The sequence below is a fragment of the Phoenix dactylifera genome, chromosome 2, assembly GCF_009389715.1.
Source record: "Phoenix dactylifera cultivar Barhee BC4 chromosome 2, palm_55x_up_171113_PBpolish2nd_filt_p, whole genome shotgun sequence".
Taxonomy (NCBI): Eukaryota; Viridiplantae; Streptophyta; class Magnoliopsida; order Arecales; family Arecaceae; genus Phoenix; species Phoenix dactylifera.
The window spans coordinates 27,345,103-27,364,471 of NC_052393.1; the positions used below are offsets into that span (position 1 = coordinate 27,345,103).

At 40.0% G+C, this 19,369-nt stretch overlaps 2 protein-coding genes across 2 annotated transcripts in view; both read left to right on the forward strand.

Annotated features, from left to right (window-relative positions):
* The first annotated feature begins 1,832 nt into the window (after positions 1 to 1,832).
* LOC103708726 (mechanosensitive ion channel protein 6-like) lies at positions 1,833 to 14,812 on the forward strand. The gene is made up of 5 exons (XM_026805265.2): positions 1,833 to 4,285; positions 7,463 to 7,586; positions 7,686 to 7,979; positions 8,070 to 8,272; positions 14,135 to 14,812. The coding sequence occupies exons 1-5, from the start codon at positions 2,352 to 2,354 to the stop codon at positions 14,418 to 14,420; spliced, it is 2,841 nt and encodes a 946-aa protein (XP_026661066.2). The 5' UTR covers positions 1,833 to 2,351; the 3' UTR covers positions 14,421 to 14,812.
* Positions 14,813 to 18,780: 3,968 nt separating this feature from the next.
* LOC103708688 (glutathione S-transferase F9-like) overlaps positions 18,781 to 19,369 on the forward strand; it is a 1,118-nt gene continuing 529 nt past the window's right edge. The window contains exons 1-3 of the mRNA XM_008793738.3: positions 18,781 to 19,000; positions 19,120 to 19,168; positions 19,262 to 19,369. The exon at positions 19,262 to 19,369 is cut by the window's right edge and continues 529 nt beyond it. Coding sequence (XP_008791960.1) covers positions 18,851 to 19,000; positions 19,120 to 19,168; positions 19,262 to 19,369 — 307 coding nt within the window. The 5' untranslated portion in view covers positions 18,781 to 18,850. The remainder of the gene's footprint in view (positions 19,001 to 19,119; positions 19,169 to 19,261) is intronic.

Sequence of the window (19,369 nt, forward strand, 5' to 3'; positions counted from 1 at the left end):
GCCAATGAAGTTTTGGGCTTAGACATAAACTTTTTCGATGAAACCAGAGTTATTGTCAGAGAAGAGGACTAGACTTGGTGTGCCCAGTAGATCGAGGGTAAGTGGATAAACCGGCACATCATTTGGAGACATCATGCGAGGGCATCTACATCCTCGCTAGGTTATGTTTGTTTGTTTGGGTGCTATTGAGCTGGCATCTTGGTATTAGCCTATGAAGGAGTCCTTTTGAATTGGTCTGATCTAAGCTTGGTTTGCTTTTCAATATTGGATTGCACGAGTGCTGGATTGACCAATCATATACTGTTTTAAAAACCATAGAAGTTTACAATCATCTAATTTTTCCTATGGAAGTGATGTCGAGTTCAAATCCATGACTAATCAATTTATTGGCGACACATATGAGGTATGTGTGGTTATAAGTATTACAGCTTAGAATCATGCACAATTTCGTCTATTATAGTATATACAATATTGGATATCACAACTGCCACATATTGCATGCACGATCTTGATATGATATCACAACCGCCGGATTTTGCATGCACAATCTTATTATGATATCTCAGATCAATTTTCAAAAATTATAGGATCTGATTGTCATATTTAAAATTAGTATTTGTATCAAATTATAAAATTTTGCTATTGTATTATACTATATCTGATCCTTAGTATCTTTTCCATAATTATGAATTTTATTGTTATATTCTACTATATTTGGAGACTCAATTTGTATATAAAGCATATCAGTACTATGAACAGAACAAGACAATTTAAATCATATGTCCAATACAAATTTTTCATTATTTTTCAATAAGTTCTCATTTGGTATAACATTTTCACAACTATATGTAATCGAAAACAAAAGGACTTCCATGTGGAGCTTGGCCATTTTAATTTTTTCTTTCGCAGCAGGAACAAGAGCAAAGTAAAGAAAAATAAATATAACCATTAATTGGAAATACAAATCCTCAGTTTGCAGCAAGCACCGCAAATGGGCCGGGCAGACACAGGCTCACAGCTACTGAACCCATCCATGATTCATGGCCTTATTCATCTGCTTTCAAGTTAGTTTTAGCCTTCCGCATCAGAAATTATCAGATAGCTCAAATCTATCATGAATTTAGAGTGAAATCATCTTAGCTAAATTTAATTTATTCTTATAAGATGGATTCATCTCATTTTAGGTTTACGGTGGATTTGATTCGTCAAATAATTTTTTGACTGGCTTCTTCGAGCCGCATCGGTGGACCCCGACAAAATTATTCGTACCATGTACCGCACAAAATCTACGTGCGGGAACCGATCATCCGTCCACTTTTCCATCATAAGCGATTTCTGTCTTCGTTGACGTGTTTGATGGGGCCCACATAGCCGGTCCAAAGGCAGACGCCATCATCCCCCTTCGTTGACTTAAAAAATGCCGTTCGTTTTCCCCCAAAAAGTACCCTCCATCCAACCATGACAAGATTCTACGCGATCTCAAACCACGGTGGTGGAGCAGCATGATAAAATTTCAACTATGCAGGCTAAGTATTAAGCACGAATCACTTTTTTTTTTTTAGAAAAATCCTACTATAATGATCAAGTAAATTCAAGATAGAAAGCACGCGGTTAGTAAGATGCGAAGCGGCTGCTTCACAACATCTATCGTATGCACTTCTTATCAAGCTATATATATCTACAGTAGCATTTTTTCTAGCCCAAATTTTGTTTGGAAGAACCATGGGTCTGTCCCATGGTGGATATCCTGCACATCTCCAGGTATACTCCATATCACCAGAAAGGCGAAAACTTTTTTTTTTTTTTTTCGGAAACGGTTTGCGCTTCTCAAGGTGGATCGGCTGGTTAGGTCAACCCAGCAACGCCTGGTGGTGCGCTCCGTGCGACACGTACCAAGAATTCGATTTTGTAGCAAAATTGTTGGAGAAAACTACCCTGCTTAACCGACTTACCCAAGTAATCTTCTCTTACGTGGCACCCAAAGAAAGGCCCAACCACAGTTATTCACGCAAATCATGCCGAACGCAGAAGTTTGTATGTATGGCTTGGGCCGTGTAGTGGTATCTATGTTTTAAATCTTTGGTTCCCCCTGGTTCGAGTTACGTGTCCAAGCTCCGTATTAGCCGCCGTCCATTGCCCTCCTTTCTTCCCCAGCTCTCTCTCTGTGTTTATAATGGACCTCCGCCATCATGACAAGGACACGCGTTCCTACCACAAAGATTTAAAAATTAGAGCAAGGAAATAGGAGAGCCGCATTGCCAATCACCGCTTCTTTCTTTCCATTCCCAGATCCCAATACCCTCGCCCTTCCGTCTTATTCCATCCATCCCTAGGCATTGCCTTCCGTCTTCATGGATTCTCTCCGGCGATCCTTCAAATCACACGGCTCGCACAAGTACTCCTCCTCCCGGACCTTCTCCTCTGCCGACCACGAGGAGCAGCCCATCCTCTTCGAGGAGCCGCCCGACGACGGCGACCGCCGTGAGGTCGTCGTCAAGATCGATGGAACCAGCCGCGACGTCTTCTACCAACCCTCCGCCCCCTCCTCCATCCACATTGCGGACAGTAATAACAATAACAATAACGGCAAGGTATGGAGGGAATCCAGCTACGAATTCTGGAGGGAAACCGGCGCCGGACCAAGAGAAGGATCGCGGGACGGCAGCGGCAGCGGCAGCGGCAGCGGATTCAGCTTCCAAAGCCGGCAGCCGCGGCCGATGCCGGAGATCGGAGAGGACCCGCCGTCGCGGCTGATCAGCTCGTTCCTCCAGAAACAGCGGGCCTCCGGCGCCGACATGGCCCTCGACATGGACCTCGAGATGGAGGAGCTCAAGAAGCCCTCCTCGAACGGCTCCAAGGAGCTCCGCGTCTCCTTCCAGAACCCCTCCGCCGAGCCGCCCTCCTCCCGCCGCTCCTACCGCTCCCCCTCCTCATCCGATGACGACGACGACCACGACTCCCGCCGCCTCAAGACCTCCCCCAGCGCCACCGCCCGCGACCCTGCCGGCGGCGAGGTCCTCCGCTGCACCTCCAACTCTTCCTTCACCGCCCCCTCCACCATCCTCCGCGCCAAGACCCGCTCCCGCCTCATGGACCCGCCCCCCCCGTCCGCCGTCGACGACGACAAGAAGTCCGGCCGGTTCCCCCGCTCCGGCCCGCTCAAGTCCGGCATCCTCAAGTCCGGCATCCTCGGCAAGTCCCAGGCCGGCTACGACGAAGACGACGAGGACCCCTTCGCGGACGAGGACATCCCCGACGAGTTCAAGCGCGCAAAATTCGATTTCCTCACCATCCTCCAGTGGTTGAGCCTCATCCTCATCGTCGCCGCCCTCGCCTGCAGCCTCTCCATCCCCGCCCTCGAGCGGCAGAGCGTGTGGAGCCTCCATCTCTGGAAGTGGGAGCTGCTTGTTTTCGTGCTCATCTGCGGCCGCCTCGTCTCCGGCTGGTTCATTCGCATCGTCGTCTTCTTCATCGAGCGCAACTTCACCCTCCGCAAGCGCGTGCTCTACTTCGTCTACGGCGTCCGGAAGGCGGTGCAGAATTGCCTCTGGCTCGGCCTCGTCCTCATCTCCTGGCACTACATGTTCGACAAGAATGTTGCGCGGGAGACCAAGAGCAAGACCCTCCCTTATGTCACCAAGGTGCTCTTCTGCCTCCTGGTGGCCTGCGTCTTCCGCCTCATCAAGACCCTGCTCGTCAAGGTCCTCGCGTCGTCCTTCCATGTGAGCACCTACTTCGACCGCATCCATGAAGCCCTTTTCAATCAGTATGTTATCGAGACGCTCTCCGGGCCGCCGCTGGTGGAGCTCCAGAATGCCCAGTACGAGGAGGACCGGATGATGGCCGAGGTCCAGAAGCTCCAGAATGCAGGCGTCACCATACCGAGCGACCTCCAGGCAGCTGCGCTGCCGAGCAAGAGCGGCCGGGTGATCGGGACCGGGGGGACTAGCCGTGAGGTGACGCAGAGGAGCATGCAGATCGGGAAGAGCATCAAGCTCTCGGGGCCGGTTTCGAGGAAAGATGCCAGCCGGCAGCAGCAGCAGCAGCAACAGCAGGAGGAGGGCTTCACGATTGACCAGCTCCACAAGCTCAACCAGAAAAACGTTTCGGCTTGGAATATGAAGAGGCTGATGAGGATCGTAAGGCACGGGACGCTCACGACCCTCGATGAGCAGGCTGCACAGGAGAGGGGGATGGACGAAGCAGCAATGCAGATACAGAGCGAGTACGAGGCAAAGGCCGCTGCCAAGAAGATCTTCAATAATGTGGCCAGGCCTGGTGCCAAGTAAGTCCTTGCTTTACTTGTTAATTTGGTTGTCATTTTATCAAGCATCTTTGTGCACCCGGCTGTTAGGCTGTCCCTTTCCATTTGGTTGACCTGCTTGTTCATGAATGATCGAATCAACTGTGCTAGTAAAGTGTTTTTGCAGCCTACGAAACAAAAAATGCTTTTTCTTATCTCCTAGAAACTTGGTAAGTGAATCATCAAATCCATCACCATGCATTGCATCTGATGTGTTCTGCCTTCTTCCCAACAATCTCACAGTTCGCTAGTGCTTCTTTAGTTATCAAGATATAGAGGCCATATTGCGAGAAACTGTCTTAACAAGCTTAAAGGGAAAATAATATCCTCGTATCCTTACTGATTTAACTAATTTTATCACCATAATGAGCTCCAACATGGTAATTTCCTTTGTTATTAATTAAATTTTTGTGGCTTTGCTTTGTGCTCTTTTATTATTTATTATTTGATAGGCTAATAGAGGACGCAGCCAAAACAATGTACCATAAGAGACAACAAGTCTTTTTCATATATGTGAGCCTGGATTAGTTGTTCCTACTTAGCCACTGTTTCATGTCAAAGATAATCTTCTCTGGATGCTAACCTCTCTGTTATGACATTTTAACCTGATTTCAGACCCTTCTTTCTGGTCTCATCTTTGGTGTATAAAGTGAGCTATCATATCAGACCAAACAATTTCCCTTTCCTCCGATATTTATTGGTGCTGCACCTAGGCTTTCTTTGTACTGTATTTTTCTTCTCTAGTCGTTATTAGTTTTGCTAAATATGCACCTTATTATTCTGTTCGTCTCCCATTGCTCGTTTCCCTTCCTATGATTTCCAAAATTCTTGATTTTTTTATGCATTTGTGACACTGCGTTGTAAGCTATGCACTGGTGGCTTATGCACATTGATTTCTTGTTGTTCTTGGAGCGATCTGCACAAATCCAACTTGGACCAGGCCTCCCGCAGTTGCAATCCTCTCTCATAAGCTATAGATGACAAGAGGGGGAAAATAGTGTTTACACACCTTGAAGCTCAATTCCAAGCAGGTGACCTGAAACCGGTGCCCCCTGTTTTTTGTTTTTCTTTTAGGTAGGGGATGTGAAGTGTCGGGCACTTTAATCCTTGTTGTAAATATATTGTTAAGATTTAATGCCTTATTTAAATGATTATGCTGGAATTATAATAGGAAACTATTAGTATAATTTGTGATATTTAAGCAAGTCTTGGGAATCTATTAGGTTGATGTGGTAACGGCCTTGATTGGACTTCCTTGAAACTTAGGGCATGTTTTTTTTTAAAAAAAAAAACAGAAACATGAAATCCATTTCTGAAAATATGTTTGGTTACCCTATTTTTGTTTTTATGTTTTTTAACAACTCCCATTATTTCTAGAAAAAGTGAAAAAATTTCACCTCCATTTTCTTTTGAAAGTGGGTTTTTATCCTTCTCCTCCCATCCCCTTTTCTTCTACCCAATCTCATCCTTGGATCCGTCGCCCTCGCCCAACCATACCAGCTCCTCGGGCCTTGCCGACTATCTCTCCGTCCCACGTTGAGCTATTCCTCGTCTCTAGTTGCATCGTTCGCTCCATTCCCACTTTCTTTTCTTTTGCCACTCCCTTGACTACCTCTTCGCTCGACGTCGAGCTCTGCCTTTTCCTTGTCCACATTGCTAGCCCCATCCCTCCTCCCTCTATCTTGTCGCCGATCAGATCGCCGACCCTCATTGTAAAAAAAAATGAAACAAACATATTTTCTGTTGTCAGAAATCTGAAAAAAATAGAAATAGAATTTCTGTTTCCAATTTCTTTTTTAAAAAGAAATGTGACAATGATGCCGAACGACTGGCTTCCAGATTGAAAAATTGGTGGAAGGGGGGAGGGAGAAAGAGGGAGAGAGGAAGAGAAAGAGAGGGAGGAAGGGAGGGAGAGAGTGGCTGGCCGCAACTGGAAGAGGGGCAAAGGAGGGGAAAGAGAGGGCTTTTGAAGCCCTCTCTCCTTCGTGCGTTGGAACAGAGGGCCCCTATTGTTTCGAAGTCCTCTCTTCTCCGTGCGTCGGAACAGGGGGGCCCCTATTTCGAAGCAAAGCAGGGGCTTCCACCCCTTTTTATATTATTTTTTTGAAATTTTTAAGCGAAATCAGCTTCCACATTGCCGACTCACTTAAAAAATTTCAAAAAAAAATAAGTGAAGTTTGCAGTGGTTGCCGACTTCACTTAAAAAATTAAAAAAAAGTAAAAAGGGGCAAAAGCCTCTGTTTCGTTCAAAATAGGAGCTCCGACCCCGTTCCAATACATAGAGGAGAGAGGGCTTCAAACTCTCTCTCCCCCTCCCTCGCCCTTGTTCCGACCGCCCTCTCCTCTCTCCCTCCCTTCCTCCCTCTCTCTCATTCCCTCTCTCTTTTTCTCTCTCCTTCTTCCTTCCGGTTTTGCCTGTCGGTTCACACTGGGACGATATGGCACGGGGATTTACTGTACCATCCCACTAGCCAATCGGCACGGATGCTTGTTCTAGTACTGCCTTTCTTGATTTAATCATTGCGTAAATTGGTAAATGTATTGTGTGTGGAGTCTACAATGTGAATGCGACAAGTCTCATTATTGTGTAGTCAATGCTACCTTTTTTGTTAGCCATACCAGTCAGTATCGCGCATAACGGCTGTACTATTTCATATCGGTATGTGGTACAGAAGATGTACCATCACTTAGTACGCCAAACTGGATACCGTACTGAGCGTACCAACAATATAATAGGATGGCACATGTACGGAATCTGGTACAGAAATGGTGAACCTTGATCTTGTGTATGTGAGAGGGGGGGACTGTAGGGGATGGATTGATGCCTTTTGGAGATGAGAATAAATCCATACATTTGTTCCACAAGTTTCATCACCTCTGCCAACATGGTCCAAAATTTCGTGGTGAGTATAGAAATATGTAGTAAACATGACTATTAAAGATATTCTTCATTTTCAAGAATCCTTGGGACATTTAAATTCTCATAAATTCCTTGTATGCTTCTGTAATTAAAAATGGAAGAAACCATAAGGGAATGCTCTTCAATGTGGCATAGATAGAAGGTTCGCTAGCATCTTTTCTGAATTATAGTTTATTCCCTTTTCTATCTGGCTGTCAATTGTTGCTTCATCAATGGCATGGTTGAGGTGTACTTTTCAGGTATATCTACTTGGAGGACCTTAAGCGATTCATGAGGGAAGATGAAGCTCTGAGGACAATGAGCTTCTTTGAAGGAGCTCAAGAAAAACAAAGGGTTAGCAGGAAGGCTCTGAAGAGTTGGGTGGTAATGATATCTTCCTTTTGTCCTTCACAAGATCTCATTGCATTAAGTTTTCTTAAGACTAGGCATAGATGCTATAAAATTTTGTTTCCTGGTGTGCAGATTAATGCGTTTAGAGAACGCAGGGCCCTTTCTTTGACACTGAATGACACGAAAACTGCAGTGAACAAACTCCACCAAATGGCAAATGTAACTGTGGGCATCATTATATTTGCTCTGTGGCTAATTATTCTGGGCCTTGCAACCACCCATTTCTTTTATCTCATTAGTTCTCAGCTTTTATTGGTGGTATTTATTTTTGGCAACACTTTGAAGATGGTCTTTGAAGCTATTATTTTCTTGTTTGTGATGCATCCCTTTGATGTTGGTGATCGTTGTGAAATAGAAGGTGTTCAGGTAAAAAAGGCACCAAATTAATCATGTTTACTTGTGGCTTTGTTTCAATTCTCATACATGAGTTACTGAAATTTATTTTCTAATTTTCAGATGATTGTTGAGGAGATGAATATATTGACAACAATTTTTCTGAGGTATGACAACCAGAAGATAATCTATCCAAACACTGTACTAGCTACCAAATTTATTGGCAACTTTTATCGAAGCCCAGATATGGGGGAGTCAATTGACTTCTGTGTTCATGTTGCAACTCCAGTCGAGAAACTCGCCAAAATGAGGGAAAGGATAATAGGGTAAGACTAAGAGTTAATGCTTTTCTGACCTAAAATTTTTAGGTGACTGCTGTCAGTTACTAATATTTATTAGATTTAGTATATCCTTTGTCACTTTTATTCTTCCTATAGAGTAGAAATAAAAAGGAGTTTTCAATCTGGAGAGTGTATAACTCTGTTGTCTCTACATCCTTGCTCCAGTTAGTTAAACCTTCAAAGCTGAAACTGTGGTTCAAGTAACATAATCTTTTGGATGGGTGCAATGTCATCATGCTATTTTGTTAGAGAACTTACAATAAGAAGAAATTGAGTAAATGAAATCTGAACTGATTAAGCAAACTTTTACATAAATAAAAGTCTTATGTCCAAGTCGGACTATTCACTGCTGATCATGACTTATGAACCCAAGACATCGGTTACACTACTTGATTAAATTGATGATAATGCCAATCACATTCCTTCTTGGCTTGTTTTTTACTCTTATTTATAATGTATAAATTCATGTATTCCATACTTAATGTAATAAATTACTTCATATTGTCCTTCCAATGTATGAATAAGAAAAAGAAGATTATACTCAAAGCAGTAGAACTACATGCTTTAGTAAAATATGTTGCAGCAAGCACCAATCTATGATGCCAATGGTGCATTGAATCTCCAATAAGATTTTAATTAGAAAGAACTTTGAGGAGAGGACAGGAAAAAAAGAAGTGGTATAAAAATATTGAAATCTCTGTAGTAGATAATGCATTTGGAGCTTAAAACAATGAAATCATTATTCAAACTAACTTCTTATTCATTTGAATAACATTTTCATTTTCAACTTTGACTGTTGCTCTATAGCAGGCTTTTGATGGGAAAGTAATTAGATGGTTGTGGTGATGATTCAAATGATGATAATGATTCAAATGTTAACATTATTTTATTATGCTTACAAATATATCCATTATAGTTGTGCAGAGATCTTACATTAAGAAATTGAAACCCTGTAAGTTATTTAGACCACTATATCAGTAGATAGAATCTTGATCTTTTCTTATTTGGAAACAACCCTTGCTAATAGTAGTCACCCAAGGCAAACTAGTGAAACTAAATTGGTTCCTCTTATGACCAAAAGTTGGCCTTTGACATCTTTTTTGCTTTTTCCTCTCCCAAACTCAATTTTAATGTTGTTTAAGCTCTTTCAAAATCATTGTCAGCATTTTCAAGTTGTCAATATGTAGTCTTATTGATTACATACTTTCTTTGATTTAGATAATTCTGAGTATGTGCTATCCAATGTCATGAAGTTTTCTTTATCGAATGGAACTGGAACTTGACATCTAACTGTGTCTCTTCACCCTATCATATGCTTTTACTATGTCTTTTAGCTAGCTTGGATTTGCTTTATATCACCTTGCATGATGAGTATTCTATTATGTAGAATACGCTTTTCCTTCCAATGGAGTCTCTAGCATCCTAATGTTTAGTTGGTAATGATTATCTTTAAATGAGTTTATGCTGTTTGGAAAGTACCGAGGATTGAAAAATCGAGGACTGAATCTGTACTGATTGAGGGTTTACTATGTGCTGAACTGAGGATCATACAATAAAATAAAAAAGAGCAGCAATAACGTGCATATGCCCCAAACACTGAGGGCATGCCCCTCTTTGACTTCCAAACTCTAGTTTTAGGCTTCTTATCCTGTTTTCTTATCCAAATGTTATGTTTTTGAAAGAAAATAGGTGAGTGTCGAGTTAATTAACCTAATTATGGTTTCCTCTGCATGCTGAAATTAAAAGTTTACATATTTATCGCATAAATAATAACATCAAACACTATATAAATGACATCTATAACATATAGATGTAAAGATTAGCATTTGATAAGTAATTGAATTACTAGAAATTATAAATCTATATAGGAGGGGCATACCAACAGTTACGACTAATGGATTGATATATAGTAAAGAAGTCTAGAACTTTTGGAGATTTTTGTTAAAGGTGGTAAAAGTGACTATAATTATCTAACACTTGAGATGTATTTTTTCCAAAACAGAAGATTTGTAATTTATTTATGAATAGTTATTTCAAAAATTGCTATTGAAATTCAAAAAGCTTTATTATAAAGAACAGAGAAAATACAATATCTAGCTGAGAAAATATCTTGTTCATGAGTCGATTGGTGCTCCTTTTGGTCTTCCCTCATCTACATCCACTAAATGCAACCATCCAATAGTCCCTTGGAGCTAGTTTAATGATCTAGTAACCTTATTGCTTTTCAATTGCTAATTTTAATTTGAAAACTTGTATATTTTGCATTTATTTTAGATTCCAACATATGTGATTTATGTGATAAAAATGCATGTAAGAGGCAGGCTTTCTATGTCCTTCCTAGGGTCTACTGAAAGTGTTAGGAAGAGGGTTTCTAGGATTTTAAGGTTAAAAATATGAGCTTAATATTGACCTAACATCAAAATTCAGGTCACACTACAGATTTCTGCATGTTAAAAAAGCAATTTGATGAATAAAGAAGAGAAGATAAAGGAAATAGATAATAAGAGATAGTAGAGAAGAAGACAGTAGAGAGAGGAGGGGGGAAGGGGGGGGGGAGAGGAAGGAGAGAACACTTTCTTACTCAAGAAAAAATCTCAAATAATACAACTCATAACTCTCTTTTCACTATTCCATAACTTGGACCACATGACTTCGGCCTTAGGTAGGTAGATAAAAAATAAAAGGCTTCTCCTCAAGTAACTTGGACTTGAAGTTTCTTGGCAGCCAAGCCTTTAAGTTACTTGATCTCCAAGTTACCTTTTTTCTAATTTATCTACCTAATCCCTAAATGAAGATAGGCTACAAGTATGGTGTATGGGATAGCTAAGGTGGATAGATTTGAATCTTGTATTGTGAGTTTGTTGTTGAGAAAAAAAAAGTTTCTTCTCTTATCCTCTCCCTCCCCAATTCCTCTCTCATCTCACTGTTACACTTTCCTTGCTTCCTCTCCACTCTCTTATTTTCTCTACTCTTTTCTACCATCCATTTACTCTATTTCGATATTTTTCCTCATGTTAGGCCCATCGATGCACAAGCAGGTCATCCCTTAAGTTGTCTTGCATCATGTACCAACTCCCGATCTTTGATCACCTATACAATGTGGCCCATACGTTGTGCGTATACATTACAATCTAGATGCATATGCATATTTTTCATTAATGTAATCTTAAGTGTTCTTATGAGTATGTTGATTGTGTTCCCTACATAAATCATATGCACTCTTATTGTGTTGACGTCATCAGGTTTGAGTCTTGTAATTGTATATGACTAGTATATGGGATTCATGGAAGGGTATTTTCATGCATAACTTGCTTCTGAAGTTATCACTATTCTTTGTTGTTGTCATCATCAGGCAAAGACAAAAAAGATTTTGATCAATATGTGGAAAGCAAGTATTACTAACCTAAAGTTGCAGTAAAATAATATACCGAACTACCAAATCTGGCAATCAATATCCAAGCATGCCACTCTAATTGAATCTTCATAAAAACATGAGTCCTGAATTTCAAATCATGGGGAGTCGCTAACTATGGTTTATTGCCTCTCCAACAAATTGGAACTAACATTGCCATTCTACATGAAAATGACATGAGAAGTCATAGTAGGATGTATATTAGGAAGAAAAAAGAAAGAGCATAACAAATTAGAATATATGTTTAAAAAAGAAAAAGAGAAACAATTAACTTTTCTTAAGAAAACGGCTATAGAGTTCATGAAAACTATGTTATCTAGGCTTTTGCATTATGTTGAAACATTTCTATGAGTCAGATGTGCTTTAGACTCTGATATAGTTATCAATCTTTTTTTTTTTTGCAACTTTTAAAGATCAATGGAGGCTTTGCCTTTTCTAGCTAGTAGTTTATGTTGGGGCAAACTCACAAACACATAGAGAGCAAACTAAGGAGGAGAAACTAAAAAACTTTTATTAAGTTTGGCCCCACAGGTACAAATGAGAGCCAACAAGTATTTATAACATTTGTTTTACAAGTGATAAGATCAACTAAAACATAAACATCTAATCCTAGATAAAGATAGACCTCATCAACTACATAAAGATAAAGGTAAACTTGAAGAAGCTAGGAGTCTGGATTAGCTTCAACAGTTTAATGTCCAAAAAATAAGCAGGGTTTTTTTTTTTTTTTAATAGAGCTAGAATGAGCATGTAAACATTGAAATAACTTTTTGAAATATCATCTTTCTTGTATTCTTTTAGCTAATTTTGGAGTTTGGATGAGAATGATGCTTATTGCATTGTGTCTAAATCTGACTCACACATCCTTGTCCATGCAATACTGCATCAAACCCTAAAACCAATGTAATAATTTATTAAACACTGGATACAGATCTTAAGGTTTATCTACTTCAAGATTCACTCATTATTTTGCCCAAAAGTCCTTTAGTAAAGAACTGCTTGTATTGGTGAATATGGCCCCAACATCAATGTTGTGTTTATGTATAATATTTATTTATTTATTTATTTGAACTTAATTTTTTAAAATATAATGTTTTCTTGCCTATGCATGCTTCATGCTTGCAATCTTGACTTGGACCCTCAATCCTGATATTGTTAATTGACATAATTTTTTCATATTGTCCGCTGACAAATTTGTGCTACTTTTAACCACCTCAGAAATTTGTCATACTGTTTTTGTATGTAATGTACTGCCCATAATCAGTAGTATTTTAGGACAATTAACTATTTTGGTTGGTATGTCATAAGACTCCTCAATTGAATGCAATATCTCTTACCAGTAGTTACCATAGACATATCAGATAAGCCATGATCATCTGATGATGGTTTTATAAAATTTCAGTCACAACACCATTAAAGTCCATATCATATCAGATCAAGCTTGTTGGACAACTGAATCAGAATTCACTTCAGAGTTTAGCCTGTTACTGTGCCTTGCTTTACTTTTTCTTTGAACTTTGTCTTGCTATACTTGATGCCAACATCCATTCTGTTATCAGAACAAGAATTGGTGTTATCTGGTCAGAGGTTCAATTTTGTCAGACACCTGATTCTTAGAACAAATTGTCATGTTCATACGATAACAAATGCCATGTCTAAATATTCTTGTAAGCATGATTTCTACTTTTTCCTTGAAACCTTGTTCTGCTATACCTGATGTCAACATCCATTATATTATCACAACAAAAATTGTAATTATCCGGTAAGAGGTTCAGTTTCATCAGACACCAATTGCTGGTTTCTTACAATGAATTTTCTTAATGTTCAGTCATAAGAAATCTCATGTCTAAATATGTTCCTAAGTATGACTCTGAATGTCACTTCATGCAATCTGGGTCTCTTTGATTATTATGAATTAATACAGAGTTTTTAGTAATTGTTATCATTGTGATCATCTATAGTTCATCTGCTCTAAATGGATGGTGTAAATCTGGTTTCAACTAAGAGCAGTACATGATACCATTGTTTGCCCAGAGAGAGAGAGAGAGAGAGAGAGGCCATTTGTATCTGAGTTATCTTCACACATTATCATAAAGCATGATTTTCTGTAGAACAGGTTTTATCAAAGAAAAAAAAACATGTGAAGACTTGTGTTGCACGAAATCTCTTTTTTAAGTTTTATGAGTTGCAGTTTATACAAAATCAATTCTATGGAAAGTGACCAATCAAGTCTTTCCATAAACTTCTTATTTTAGGTTTTGTGTAAACCTGTTTTTCTAAAACCCGACGACCAAACAGCCTCAGAAATTGCCTGTTCTTGATCTTGTTGCTCTAACCCGAGTTTTTTCTCAGTCAAGCCTCTTGTTTCGTATATTCAAAAAATGTAAATTTTAGTTACTGAGTTGAGTGATATTTATACTTGCACTGTTGCGCAGATACATGGAGAATAAGAAGGAACACTGGTACCCTGGTCCTTCAGTTGTTCTCAGAGATGTGGATGACATGAACAGATTGAAAATATCGATCTGGATGAGGCAACGCATCAATTTTCAAAATATGGGGCTCCGGTGGGAAAGGAGAGAGCTTGTGCTCGAGGAGACAATAAGAATCTTGAGGGATCTTGACATCGAGTACCGGATGTTGCCTCTTGATGTGAATGTCCGAGATATGCCTGCTGTTACCTCCATACGTGTACCGTCCAGTTGGTCAATTTTCAACTGATACCATGCCCTTGGTCACACTTCCAATCCTGTGCTGAAGTTGATCTCGAACTTTGATATGATCCAAACTATGGAACTAGGGAAGGATTACGGAACCAGAAGAGGGGCTTGGGTATGTAATTTTTTTTTCTCTTATCTGCTTTAGGGTTTTGCTTTCTTGCATTCCCTTCGCCCTTGAATTCTGATGTCACATGTTTAATTATCACTAATTAATTGTGTGGATCAGCCTATTTACATATAGAGCCATTGTATATAATGGGCTTATTTTTTGTAATTATAGTTCAAGCTGCAACATCAAGAGTTGATGTGTCCTTCGAGTTTTTGGTACTTTTGTTATGGTAGTGTCTTCAGCAACAAACACAAAAAATCTGAAGTGCTCTTCACTTTTACTCATTATACACCCAGTTTCTTGGGTGTTTGTAACTTTGCAACGCCTTTGCGAACAGTTTTTCCTCCCCTTCCTTTTCCCTCATTATTTCAGGAGCAAAAAGGCTTAAAAGAGTCTATACATAACAATCAAACATCAGGGAAGAAAGATTGGCAGCTGGAGCTGAGAACATGAAGAAAATTAAGTAAATCTCTTTATTATTTTCTTTGTCAAAGCTGCTGGGCATCAAAATCCCTAACCAGTTCCCCTCCAGGCGTGCTGCTTCTAGCATCTCACTAACTTTGCGTTCTCATCACTGGCACTACATCTGCACCCATTGTTGACAGAGTAGAGGTGAGTATGATGTGTATCTATAGAGATTTGTAGATGTGTATGGCAAGGATTGGTTGATTAGAGGATATCCAAAAAACCGATAGTTTTCATTGGTGTCTTGAAATTGACCAATACTCAGCAGGTTGCATTCCAGCCTTGGTATATAGAACACATTGGTGATAAAAAGATGATCACCGTTGCGTGCTTGAGTCAAGATCTTCCACTTTCCTTTTATAGGAATCTTTCGATCATATCCAAATTTTGCCATAGAGGTGATGCTTTCATCTAGCTCCAAAAACATCTCTTTTTTTCCTCACATATGATTGCTGCACCCTGAATCCAAATACTATGTGCTGCTTTCACAAGCCTCTGCAACATTACAAACAAGTAATATGGGAGAGCTTGAATCTTCCTTGTTTTCAACAAAATTGGCATTATTCTCCTCGTCAGTCATCTTCTTCCTGCACTCATACTGCTAGTGGCCATATTTTTTCCAATAGAATCACTTGACTTGTGATTTGTTTTGTTGGTAGCTTGTCTGTCGACCACGCGCTCTTCTCCTTGATGAAGTGCTACTGTAACGCTTCTCTTCGCTGACCACAAGTGCTTCACCACGACCTCGTCCTCGACCATGACCACAGCCGGCACCTTGTCCTCCTTTTGATCTTCTATCAAATATGTCGCCTATCACCAATTGAGCTTTGAGAGCATGTTCAACTGATGATGACAATCTCTGATTGAGTCGTTGCTCATGTGCGTCCAATGAACCCATGAGCTCTTCAACGGACATCTTTTCAATGTTCTTTGAACTCCTCGATTGCGGCTGAAATGTGATCGAACTTAGGTGGAACGGTTCTCAAGATTTTCTCCACGATCCTCAAATTGGTGAATTCTTCACCGTTCATCTGCATCTTGTTTTCTATAGTAATCACTTTGCCAAAATACTCTAATACAAACTCTATGCTTGTCATCTTCAATCCTTCAAACTCTTTTATCAAAGTTTGAAGATGCACCTTCTTCACTCGATCTGCACCTTTGAAGCTCTTCTCCGAGATTTCCCACGCCTCTTTTGAAGTGGTAGCGTTGATGATTCTCTCCGGCACGATTTCATCCACAACTTGGAAAAGAAAGAACAACGGTCGGCTGCCTTTCTTTCGCATCTCCTTGGGGCATCCTTCTTGGCTTGTGGGAGCCTCATACTCTGCACCGACTACATCTGAAAAGTCAGTCTCCACAAGATCCCACAAATCTTGAGATTTGAAGAGACATCGCATCTGGATCTTCCATTGATTGAAGTTCTTCCTGCTGAATCGAGGCAGTTGAAGCTGGATCATACCGTTATTTGAAGCTATGATCTAGTCTTGATCTCCACCAATTCGCTCATGCTTGCGGCCGGATATGCTGCCTACAATCTCATGCCCTGGTTCTTCCAAAGGCTCTAATACCACTGTTAGAAAAACAAGCCTCTAGATTGGTTTTTTTGGAGAAGTGGAATAGTGTAGAAGAGAGAGGAATTGAGATGCCATGATGGGAATTCAATTCAGCCTAAAAGAACATACGTTGCTTCAAAAGGGGAACCAGCCACCACATACCATATATATATGGGTCCAGCTCCCAACTCTAAACAAATCCTTGCTCATCTAAAACTTTTTTCACATGCCACTTCTATTCAACCCCTATCATAAACTATTCGAATCCTATTTCAACTGGGTCACTATCAAAGACACCACTTTTAATATAATTCTAATGCAATCTAAACTAACCCAATTACCAACCTAACAAAAATAAAACTCCTAAACAAGTAAGAACTCTAGCTAAAACCAACTCTTAATCACTTAGGCCATTTTTGGGGAGCTTTTGGAGGGCCAAAAAGCACTTTCTAGCTCTCCAAAAGTACTTTCTGTTAAAAAATGATGTTTGGTAAAAATTTTGGAAAACTGTTTCAGCTTTTTCGGAAATCTGAAAACAACTTTTGGGGAGAAGCTCTAATTTGGAGCTTTCCGAAAACGCTGTTTTCAGCTTTTTCGGAAAACTGTATTTTTGACAAAAATACCTCTATTTAAAAGCTCCTTTTTTCTTCCAAAATCTTCCATCCCAGTGCCTCTTCCTCTCTCACCCTTCCCCCCTCTCTCTCTCTCTGTCTCCCTCTCTATCTCCTTCTTCTTCTCACGCTGCTGGCCTTGTTTTTTTTTTTTTGGTTTTGGGAGGCAGCCACCACGCTGGCCACCACCCGTGGTCGCCTCCCCAGCCGCCGCTGCGGCCTGTCGCCCCAGTGAGCCGGCACGGACGTCCGGCTCGCCGCTGCGACCCACCACAGCTGTCGAGCGGTGGGAAACAAAACAAACAAACAAAAAAAAGAGGAATGGGAGGAAGGGGCAGCCATGGCCGTCGCCTCCCCGGCAGGCGCTGCGGCCCGCCGTCCCGGCACCCTCCCGCACCACCCCCCTGCGGTCGCCGCAGCCCGCCATCCCAGTCCCCTCTTGGGCCCCCTCCCGTGGCCCGCTGTCCCGAACCCCTCCCGCGGCCGCCGCAGCCCGGCCCTCTTCCGGCGCCGCTGGCCTCGCGGGAGGAGAAAAAAGGAGAAGAAGGAAAGATAGGAAGGAAGGAGAAGAAGAGAAGAAAAAAGAAAAGAAAAAAAAGAAAAGGAAAGAAAAGGAAAGAAAAAAAAGAGAAGAAAAAAAAGGAAAGAAAAAGAAAATAAAGAAAATAAATAAATAAATAAATATGTATATAAATGAACGAATAAATAAATAAGATAATAAATAAATATATTTTAATGAAATAAAATAATAAATAAATAAATAAATAAAAATAAATATTAGTAAATATTTAATCAATTTTATCACCTAGTTAGAAAATTTGTTAGAGAGATAAATGGTCATCAGAAGAATAAAAATAATTTATACTAATAATTATAATATTTTATACATTTATTATTGTATTATACTATAAATATAATATTATATTATAATTTATCATAATACATTGATATGTTATGTTAAATAATTTAATATTATATTAAATTATTATCCTATAGTATATAATATTATAATACTAAATTATAATAATATTATATTATATTACATTAATATTATACTGTATCATATATTTATGTATAAATATATATTAGATTTTATTATGCTTTGTTGTATAATACTAATAATGTTCTTTATGGTCATTTTGTCATACAAAAGTAATTTTTTAGGTTGTTTACCAAACAAATGTTAAAGCGCCCCAATATTTTAGAAATGTAGTTACCAAACAGCAAACGGCTTTTTATAAAAGCTTTACTTCCAACAGCTCTACTGCCAACAGCTCCCCAAACAGGGCCTTAGACTTCTTATATTTGTTTACATCCAACAGTTCTAAGTAGATATTGAAATCTTAAGTTGATCTTTTAGAACTGATGCGGATTCGGTTTTTTAGAAATTGTATAGTTAAGACATACCATAATATGAAATGAATAAGGAGGTACTCAAAAGGAGAGAAAAGCTGTAAGATCTTCTTTCGGTAAATCCACTGATATACATCTTATGCCTGTTGTCTGCTTCAAGTTTTGAACCTTTAACTTTTCCTTTAACATCATTCTTTCTCTTTTGCCTTTTCGTTTTATCCTATTAATCAAGAAAGCATCCAATTCCACAAATCATCATCACTTTAAATCCCCCTTGAGGTGTAATCCTCATTGGTGGTTGCAGCCCTTGTGAGATTGAACAAGAGGGAGAGGGAAGATGGTAGCCTTAAAGGTATTTGGACAGCCAGCATCCACAGATGTTGCCAGGGTGCTGACATGCCTCTTCGAGAAGAACTTGGAGTTCCAACTCATTCGTATCGACACATTCAAGGGAGAGCACAGGATCCCTGAGTTTCTTCGGCTACAGGCAAGTCATTTTTGATAATCCTTCTATTCGTCGCATTTCTTTCAAGTTGCATCAGTAGTAGTATAGCATTTCACTTGTAAGAAGACAACTGCTGGCTCTTCTTCCGTTCACTCTAGCAGGATCCTGCTGGCCGAGTAACCTTCAAAGATGGGAAGCTCACTCTTGTTGGTATGTTGTCCCTAGATACTTTGTTGTGCACTCATCTTCTTATAGGAATCCTGATCAACATCCAAAGGCAGAGTGATTCTTTCATCCTTTCAGATTCAAGATATATTTGCCGGCACATTTCGGAGAAGTATCCGGATGAGGGAAACAAGACCCTTTTCGGAACCGGCATTCTTGAGAGGGCATTGGTTGAGCAATGGCTGC

Coding starts and splice junctions, on each gene's coding strand:
- LOC103708726 (XM_026805265.2), top strand. CDS start 2,352: ATGGATTCTCTCCGGCGATCCTTCAAATCACACGGCTCGCACAAGTAC. Junction 7,587..7,685: donor AGGCTCTGAAGAGTTGGGTG/GTAATGATATCT, acceptor CCTGGTGTGCAG/ATTAATGCGTTTAGAGAACG. Junction 8,273..14,134: donor ATGAGGGAAAGGATAATAGG/GTAAGACTAAGA, acceptor ACTGTTGCGCAG/ATACATGGAGAATAAGAAGG.